Below are 10,195 nucleotides of genomic sequence, written 5' to 3' on the forward strand. Positions count from 1 at the left end.
TGAAAATGTTCCAAAACCTATTTATTTTTTAGAAAGTTTCGCCTTTGAAAAACTCGAACTTTTGCAAATTCAGACTTCTGTATTTTTGGGAAAAGTTGAACTTTTTTTGTAATTTTTCAATTTTTCAATACTTCGCATGTTATTATTATTTTTTTTTTTTAAAAAAAAAAAAGAAAACTTTTTCGAAGCTCCGAGTTTCAAAAAGTCGGGATTTTAAAGTCATTTGTATAAAACATGTACTTAAAGCGTTATTCGTTGTAAAAAAATTACAATTTTTGAAAACTTTGGTTTTTGTTTTGTTTATTTGAAAAAAATGATTTGAAAAAGTTGGACTTATTGAGAAGTAGAGCTTCAAAAAAGCTTTTTTAAGAAAACAACATTTAAGTCAAAATTTGGAAAAAGCTGAACTTTGTCAAATGTTAAACTCAAAAAAATTCTTTAAAAAGTTCTCTAAACTACAAAGTAGTTTCTACTTTTTCAACTCTGGCTCATGTCTTCCCTGAAAATGCACTGGAGTGTCTCCATAGTAACGTTCATATTGGTCCTATTGCGTTATCTACAAAGTAAAAAATTTTAACCAACTTACAGGTAGATGTATCTTAAAAAACACGCAATACCTCAAAGCCACAATGATTATTTAAACGTCCACAGCTTTACAACAAAAATATTGTTAATGGTAAAAAAAATTGAAATACAAGCAATTCTAACATTTTTTTTTTTTATCTCAGCTTCATAGTAAGAGGTGGGTTCTACTTATATCGGTTTTTACTTAGTGTTTGAAACTTATGATTTGATACTTTTGTCTCCTTTAGCAAAAAGTAATTTTTAACCCGAGAAGGACAGGATAGATGCAAATATGTTTATACCTTCAATATTTTGAAATATTATTTTATGTTTCAGATCTTTTTGTGAGAAGCTGTTATGATACATCTGTAACCTCTGCAGAGATTGCTCACAAAATACAAAACAATAAGAAAAGCATGAATTCTTTTTCAAAAATTCAATAAGAGGTCTCCTAAATTTACTAGAAAGCTTTTTTCTTAAAGGAAAACCATGCGCGTTGTGTTTCGAACATACCAAGATGTTTAAAAGGATAACAACGCGAATTCAAACAACTTATTGAGCAAACATATTATAGAGCATTGACAGGTTCATCGACTTTGGAAAAAAGTTCATGGACTAAAAAAATCAGACCATCAAGATTTTAGGTTTATTTCAAAAACATTTTTTTAAGTTTGCTAACGAGTATTAATTTAAACACTAGGTGCCAGCTTTTTTAAATAAAAATAAAAAATTCTGAAAAGAGCGTTATTTGAACTAAAATAATTGCATCTGTAATTGCTGAACGATAATATATAAATTTCTTCAGAAGAAATATGGTACCACCACATATTTACAAAATATTTACACACTATCTTTTCTATATAAAAAAATCGATAATCGACAAAAACACTCGTATATATACATATGTATACAACAATAATACTGGCCTCAAACAGCACTGCAGCGACATCATTCCCATAAGGCACTTAAAATGAATTGACAAGTTGCAAGAAAAAAGAATTTTCAAAAGAAAAAAAGGGGAGAAAAAAAATTTAATACCCTCTTTTTTAGTTATAAAATTTTGATGGTTGTTGCAAATATAACAAAGAGGGATTTATATATGGCAGCTGTGCCCCCTGCATTTGCTGTTGTACGTATGAACTATTTAAGCTTTGAATTTGACCCGAAGGACCCATAATGAAAGTTTCTTCTTCTAAAGTATAAGTCTGACCGTACTCGTCTATATATAGTTGAGGTTGAGGAACAGACAGTTGAGGAATGTTATTGCCGAGCGATTTTTGATAAGCGGCTTCCTGTTGTTGACGTTGTTGCAGCAACAACGCTTGTTGCTGAGCTTGTCGTTGTGCAATAGCGAGACGTTGCTGTTGATCTAATTGTTGCTTAATTAAGTGTTGTTGATCTATATCAATATGCTGCTGGTGGACGTGTTGTTGCTGATAATATATCGGTTGATTGTTTGCTGGTTGGTGATAAGGCAAACTTACAGAGTGACTATATGAAGACATGTAGGTTGGTCCCCATGTTGCACTTCGCTGCCTGCTAATTACATCTTGTCCTAAAGGAACATCCCACGTTGTTTCAGATTGCATGACTGTAGTTACCTGAGGCGTTGGCTGCAATAATTTAAGTTTTTCCTTTAAGCGATTTTTCTCTTCCTTTTTCTCTCTCCTCAATTTCTTGCGCAAACGTCTTTCCTCTTTCGTTTCGTTTGGGTTCCTCTCCTTCTTCTTTCGAGAGCGAGAACTGTCTCCCGCTGATGAAGAGTTTAATGATAGAGCAGCTTCATCATTTACGACTGGTAAGGAAGCAGTACCGGACAATCTAGAGCTTGTTTCAGAATTTAACACGAGTGACCCATCCACTTTACTAGGCGTACTTGATTCATTACTACTTGTATGACATTTAGGTGAGCATTCACTATTTATACTCAGTAGGCTTTCCAGGTTTGCAATACCGGTATTTACCGGTACATGAGACGACGTCACAAGGTTTGTTTCTGACGTTACAAAAATATTGCCAGAATTTTCTGTTAATTTACATTCTTCAGAGCTCTTCTCGTTTTCAGTTAACACCTCTGACTCATCATCGACGTAATATTTAGAGACTAATGATAATTCATCGTTCGATGAGTTGACATCTTTTTTATCTATGCTACTATTTCCTAATTTGAGTTTCGCAAACGGAGAAGGCATTGCCAATAAAGACTTTGTATCTAATTTAGTTCGAGGCAAATCACTTAGCAAGGTATTAGGATAAGAATATTCTGGTCCATTCAAGTTTAATTCTGCTTGAACATTACAACGATTTTCAGAAGCATGGTCAATAAAAGTACGCTCATATTGACGTGAAAATGATTTTATTAATGTTTGAGCAGCTAAGACGGTTAGTGGCGGAACAATATGAATATCTCCCCTATCTGAGGCTTTAAAATAACTTTCCAAGAAAAAAGCAGCAAATTCTGATATTTTAGCTAACAATCCTTCATCAAAATCTGATTTAAACTTTTTCGCTTGTGTTCCAAAAGAATGAATAAATAAATTCTTTGAAAGATAAGCAACAGTTTCTTCAATATTAAAACTGGCTCCTTTACATTCTCCTTTCATCAACTCTATTTCTTCTTGCTCTTTTTTCTCTTTTGCAAGTTGCTCTTGTTCTTGCTTTTTAGCTTGATCCTTTAAATATTCTTCTTTTTCTTTATCCGTAAACACAACATGTATAACAGTGTCATTATCAACTTGTACAAGTTTCATCATTTTACCATCAACTTCGATAATAGAAAATTTAGGAGATTGCTCATCACTCTGGCTTGCTTTACGTTTCTCAGGAAGATGAGAATTAGAGAAACCAAACCGATATTGTTTTTCTGGCACAGCTTCAACATCAGAATCTTCTTGGCGTTGGCGCTTTCTGTTTTCTGATTGGTACTCAACTTGTTGTCGGGCATGACCAAGATCATCTAAATCATAAAATTGCAAGTTTCGCATCAGACCATTGGGATCATCAATATAAGGTGGGGTTCCAAAGGGTGGAGGATGCATAGGATGTGGTGGCCCATACGGTGGGTATACTTCTGGTGGACTCATATGTGTCCCGGGAGGAAAATCAAGCCCAGGCATAAAATCCCAGTTACTTGGATGAGTAACATCATACTCAAATGGGGCAGATCCCCAGCCGTTTGCAAGATGACTATCCCAAGGCTCATAAGGAGTAGAATAAGGTTGCATATCCCACCCACCTAAAACTCTAGGCACTTCTTTGTTAAAAGCTTTAGAAACTTCTTCTAGAATCATATTACTCATACGCCTGTGTGCTCTTGCATTCCAATGAACACCATCTGAAGCTCGATGGTGCTCAAAATGTCGAAAAACATAGTCCAAGTCCACAATTCGAAAACGACTATCAATTTCATTTGCTTCTCGGAATACTTCGCGAGCTATCTCATTGCAATACCGAACTTCATTAATTTTGACTAGATCAGTTCCTGGCTGCATAAGAAAACCACCTTTTGACTTTATGTGGACAGGTGGGGTAGTGATCCAAATAAAAAGACAGTCAGGAATTAGTCTTTGTAGGGCAGAAACTAACTTTTCTAAATTTTCCTCATATTTTTCAACACCAGCTTTTCCGTGTCTGTGAACATCCCATAAACATGAGTTCATAACTATTATATCTGTTGGCTCCTGGCTTAACTCTTGAAGTACTTCCTCTACATAGGGTCCATAGCAGATTGTAATGAAGTAATAACGACAACAAGCATCCTCAGTCTTAAAGTAACGACATTCACGATAGTCAACAGAATTTTTTTGCTCCCCTTTACAGCCACCGTAAACTAACTCATCTCCAATGAAACTTTCTTCACCCTGAAAATACACATATAAATAATAAATCAAAATACAAGATGTATTAAGCAAACAAGCTTAAGGAAAGACTGTTTTTAAGCATTTTTATGACTCTCTTGAGATTAAATAATTTATTAATATTTTTATTTTAATCAGACTATTATTTTTAAGATCTGAAATATGTCAAAATGTATCAGCTGCTTTGTTAGACCATAAATTATATCAGCCATTTTTGTTTTTACTTTTTAACTTTCTACACCTAATGGAGCATTTAAAAAGGTTTATTTAAAACAGAAAAAGAAAGAAAAAAAAAGAACTTTCTTGTTGTTTCAAACACACTTCTCTTTACCTCCTGAAAAGTGAATTAGGTGATTAATTATAATAGATTTAACAGTATTTTTTAAACACAACTAGAAATAGAACTGCATCAAAGTTTATAATAATAACAACCACATAAAAGACTTGTTTTAAGACACCACAAGAATAACTTTTTAGATTTTTGAAAAATTAAAATCAAATGTTTGATAGCTTATTATCAATATACTTCACCTTACTTTATGCAATGTTAGCAAAATGATGACAGAGACAACAAAAGTTTATTAGATGACTAAAAAATAGACAGCTTTGAACAAAAATAAATAAAAAAGAACTTATGGTTGCACTATTTTAATGTGGCAATATAATAATTTGGTACATCAGAATATTAAACTACCCAAATACTCAAGTTTCATAATTCTAAGGAGTACCTTTAAACTGTGATACTTGAATAAAATTCTGTCCTGAAACATTTTGGATATACTTTTTTTGTTGTTGAAAAATTCACGAAAAAAGGCAGATAAATAATTGTAAATTATGAACAGATCAATTAGAATAACTTATATTGTAATGTTATTATTTTTCAGGAACAATTTTTTAAAATAAGGTTACAACAGAAAAATTATTTAAAAATGAAATAAAAAACTCTTTATAGGGAAAAAAAATCAGCAAAATAAAGGTTACCTTTTTGCGTAACTCCTGCTCTGAGAGATACCTGTTTTCTTGTAGAAGACACACTAAGTCTTTATATACAGATCGCTCAACTAAGTAATAAATAATATGTAAATTATTTTCAGAACACATAATTGATGAAAAATAGATAATATTATTTAGATATAATTTATTTATTCAACACCTTGGATATACAGCAATTATCCACTTGAGTTCTTTTAAAACTATAATTGAAATTAGTCTTAAAACACATTATATAGAAATTAATAGCTGATTTTAAGACCAAGAAAAATTCGTTTTAATCAATTTAAAAATTTTTCTTTTATCTAAATCAACACTTAATGTACAAAACTGCTGGAACAATGGGATTAAGCAGAAAAGATTCTGATTTTCTCCCTTAATTTGGAGTCAGCCAGAAGAGTAATTTCAATTTTTGTGCTTTACTTGTTTTCAAAATTCATGTTTAGCAAAAGTTATCATTTTTTTGTCTTTAATTATCTTTTTTTTTTTGTCTTTATCATTCTTGTTGCATATCATAGTTGCATAATGGTTCTAACTCCAATATTTCAATTTTATTTACAAACAGATTATTCTTCATCAGAATAAACTTAGCTTTGTTTGAAGCAACTGAATTTTGAAATGCTAACATAAATTACTAAGTACTCATACACATACTCAATTAACATCAGAAATTAGTTTGGTGGACAATATGAAATTTCTAAACGCCCATCAACATTTCAAAAGTTAGATAATATAACAGATGTTAACTAGAACATTTCTATTATACAATTATGCCCATCAACTGAATCACATGTAAACTGACCAACTTAAATTCAAACATACCAATAACTTTTATACAGCTGATTTGAAAGAGATAGAAACTTTAAAGCAGAAATTAACTAATTGTATAAGCTTACTGAAAGAGTCATTCATCCAAAACAAGAGAGACAAAACAGTAGAGCAACAGTCTGTGATTACATGTTTTGATTTTTTAGTTTTGATTCTGCAAAGAGACAACTGCTGGTTTGAGAACTCATCCAGAGATTGATAATTTACAAGTTTAGAAGAAACCTTTTTAATCAAAGAAAAAACAATTACCTTTTAGAAAGTTGTAAATCTTCATGCACCTGATGCAGGTGTGTGATTCAAAAACTCAATATGGAGTGAAATTCTTTCATTAGATGTTCCACAAACCTAGCTGTTGTAAGATACTAGAGTTGGCAGATTCTATAATCCATTAGGGAAAATAATTAAATGTCAAAAGATACCAGTAAGGCTCACGTTGACACTTTGCCTTGTTTAATAGATCTCTCAAAAAAAATTTAATGAAGGAGCTCAACATTTTTTTAGAATATTTTTCAAGAGGTTCTTTGAAAAAGTTTGCGCTGCTACTATGAATATTTTTGAGCAATCCTTTTGTTAAAAAAACAAGAAAAAAAGAAAAATATATAGAGAATTACTTTATGATAGTATTACTTTTTGGTTAAGGCATTCAATTTTATACCTATTGCAATATATATACATATATATATATATGAATACATATATATATATATATATATATATATATATATATATATATATATATATATATATATATATATATATATATATATATATATATATATATATATATATATATAGATAGATAGATAGATATAGACACACACACACAGTGGTTTCAAAAAGAAATAGGTACATTAAGATTTGCTCTTGTTTGAAATATAATATAAAAGTAATCATATTTCATAAAGACTTTTTCTTTTTTGCATGACAAGAAAATTAGGCTTGTATAATATCTACACAGGTCAAATCAAACAACATAACTACATAGAGATGCTACAAACTGCATGGCTCTATCAGTAGATTGTTAAAGCAAATGGTAATCTAAAATATTTTAAATACCAGTTTTAAGGTTTATTGTTGTTATGCCAATTTTGATTTATTGTAGCTGTTTTACTGATTTAAATTTTTATTGTGTTTGATATATTTCGTTTAATAAAAATTTTAAAATAAAATTGTATGTTTTACTATAATTGTTGAAAGATTTAAGAGCAAATTTTCTTGAAAAAAAATATGTTAATATTTTCTCTAGTTTTAATGGTACTTTAAATATGTTTTAAACAAATTAAATCCTAATGTTCCTATTTTATTTGGAAACTGCTGTATGTATTCTAAGGTTATGATTTTTTTGTAAAGTGTTTGTCATAAATTAATGAACCTTTATGACATCTGTAAAAAAAAAAAAAAAAAAAAACTTTAGCTTAAACTTATTTTGATTAAAAAAACATAATAACAGCATACTATACTATTATTGTGTTAGATACTCTGAAATCTTTTATGTTGATGTTAAATCGCTTATGTAGATATTTTTAACAGCATCTGTCCAAAATCTAAAAGCTCTATTTTGTTAAAAAATTTAATCTAGACTTTAATGCATTAGCAGAAGATGAGTTGAAAGATGAAAATAAAGAATTCATTTCAAAAAGGTCTTCTATTAGGTGATAGAAGCTCTTGTATGTCAGAAATAACTTTCTCATTAAACTAAAACAATCTTGCCAACTTTATTAAAATACAGTATAAATCAAAATTTAAACAAAGATAAATTTGGAACTCTGGAATTCTCCATCTTTAAATCAATAATTACTTTTAAAAATTTTTTTTATAGACTGCAATTTATCAAGAATGGTAGAATTAAAGAATGTACTCATTAAAAAGTTTACAGGTGTTCTAAAAATTGATAAAGATAGGCTTTATGACCCAGGTAAAACTTCAAAAGTGGAAACCCAGACTAAAACAAATAGATTTAGGCTACCTGATAGGGTGTTTAAAATACACCTTGTCAGGTAGCTTAAATCTATTTGCTTTAGTCAGGGTTTCCACTTTTGATAAGATAAAGATTATCAACAAAAGACAGAAACTTCAGGGTTAGTTTTTTTGTCCTACTCTTATATGGAGTGATTTGTAAACACCAATAAATAAATTAATAAACACCAATAAATTCTTTCTCATTAAAGATATCTCATTACAAAGCAAGTTTAAAACTCACTCCTTTTATTGCCCATTTTCATTCAAATCAATCTTTGTGTGAAGACCATAATAGAAAAAAAGTATTATTAAAAAGTAGATATTGCTTAAAGTTTTTTTTATTTCACTCTTTCTTAACAAGCAGGTTGCACTTAATATGCCTCTACTTATGCAATTAAAAAACCATCACAACCTACATTTAAGAGGAGAAAATGAAGTTACATCAATAAGAAAGATAATAGATGTGCAATAAACATAGGCAGTGTTATATTTTGGATTAAATATTATAAAAAGTGGAAAAACAAAAGATGTCCTACAAAATATTATTCATCAAATCTTACTAAAAAATTAGCACTTGAATTAACTTTCAATGGAAGAACTGGAGAAGTTTATTTACTAGTATGCGATATTGTTTTTGTTTTTTTATACTCATATGATAAAAAAATTTAAATACTTTGATAAGAGTCATGAACATATAATCAGTGTTGAATTTTAATTGTTTAGAGTAATATTATGTTGAAATTAAGACAAAATATAGTTTTTTTTAAAAAAAAAACAACTGAAGATATGTATTTTAAACTTTTAACATTAGTTTTCTTAAATTTGAAAAATGTATGATTTGTGGTTTTTCCTCTGTGCTCTTAATGTGTTTCTCAAAACAAATACACAAAATCCCATTCTTTATTCCACTGTTAAAAAATGCATTTTTAAATTAATGTGCTTTTGAAGTTAAATAAGTTGTTTTTAAAAGCATTTTTCAATATTATGAAACATGGATTTTAAATTTTTAAAGCAGCCTAATTTATAAAAGATTGGTTTGGACCATTTTACTTAATAAGTTATTTACTATTTTATAACAAAATCTCTGTCCATCCAATAAAGCTTACTTTGTTTACTTACCACACTATTTAAATCTAATTTACCTCCAACTCCTTCATCACTCGCCCATAAGGCTAAATTTAACTAAGTGAATGTAAAATTAAAGATTTGAGTAAGTAGATTTAGCAACAAGAGGAAATGGGACCCATTAAACATAATTTATGGTCTTCCATTTTGTTGTAAAAATTACTTAACAATATAATTGATGCATAAGGCATTACCATAACAGATGCAACTTAAATTTCTGAAATCAACTAAACCAACAATAAATATTACTGAAGCTATATTAGAATATTAATCTTAACAAAACAAGCTCACAGAACATTAGCATATTACAATAGATGCTAATACATTTTTCCAATAAATTCTATTTTATAAATAAAGAAATTTGAAATTTCATTTTTACTTGTTGTTAACAAACAAATCTATCTACTTATTTCTATTAGTGTCTATACAACTTGATAGAGATTAATAAATTCATAAGGTTTAGAGATCAGGCTATAGGCTTATATGTTAAGTTATATACAAGTATTTATAGTGTTAGTTGCTAATATTGCTTACAAAAAAAAAATCAAAAAATTTGTGGATTTAAATTCTAATAAGTACTGTATATAAGAGATTAATTTTTATAGCATTTTTTTTTTTTTGTGTGTTTTACCTGAGTCACCAAGTACAACCAAGGTTTTTCCGGATAAAAGTTCTTTCACATCTTCATGAAGATAAAGAGCAGTCATTTCAAGTAAACTTTTGGCTTAAAGTTTAATATCTGATATGATCTACACTAGTTTAGTTATATGAAGTTCATTTTTTAAAGCTTTCTTCATTAGATTTCTCGTACCCTCTAATGGCACATCGCCGTATTTTTTGCACATGCACAGAAAGAAACGCGGAACCGCGAC

The 10,195-nt window shown here is 29.3% G+C and overlaps 1 protein-coding gene across 3 annotated transcripts; it reads right to left on the reverse strand.

Moving 5' to 3' along the window:
* Positions 1-1,297: 1,297 nt before the first annotated feature.
* On the reverse strand, positions 1,298-10,195 carry LOC145201867 (uncharacterized). 3 transcript variants are annotated; one of them, XM_080074793.2, is made up of 3 exons: positions 9,955-10,195; positions 5,403-5,482; positions 1,298-4,424 (listed from the first exon to the last, which is right to left on the reverse strand). In XM_080074793.2, the coding sequence occupies exons 1-3, from the start codon at positions 10,028-10,030 to the stop codon at positions 1,611-1,613; spliced, it is 2,970 nt and encodes a 989-aa protein (XP_079930919.2). In that variant the 5' UTR covers positions 10,031-10,195; the 3' UTR covers positions 1,298-1,610. The 3 variants fall into 3 exon arrangements, with proteins under 3 accessions (XP_079930919.2, XP_089937704.1, XP_089937705.1); XM_090081578.1 differs by lacking the exon at positions 9,955-10,195 and adding an exon at positions 6,489-6,624; XM_090081579.1 differs by lacking the exon at positions 9,955-10,195 and adding an exon at positions 6,308-6,368.

Source organism: Hydra viridissima, unplaced genomic scaffold, assembly GCF_058129835.1.
Source record: "Hydra viridissima isolate aposymbiotic clone 2 unplaced genomic scaffold, HvirCarnegie_v1 scaffold_3, whole genome shotgun sequence".
Classification (NCBI taxonomy): Eukaryota; Metazoa; Cnidaria; class Hydrozoa; order Anthoathecata; family Hydridae; genus Hydra; species Hydra viridissima.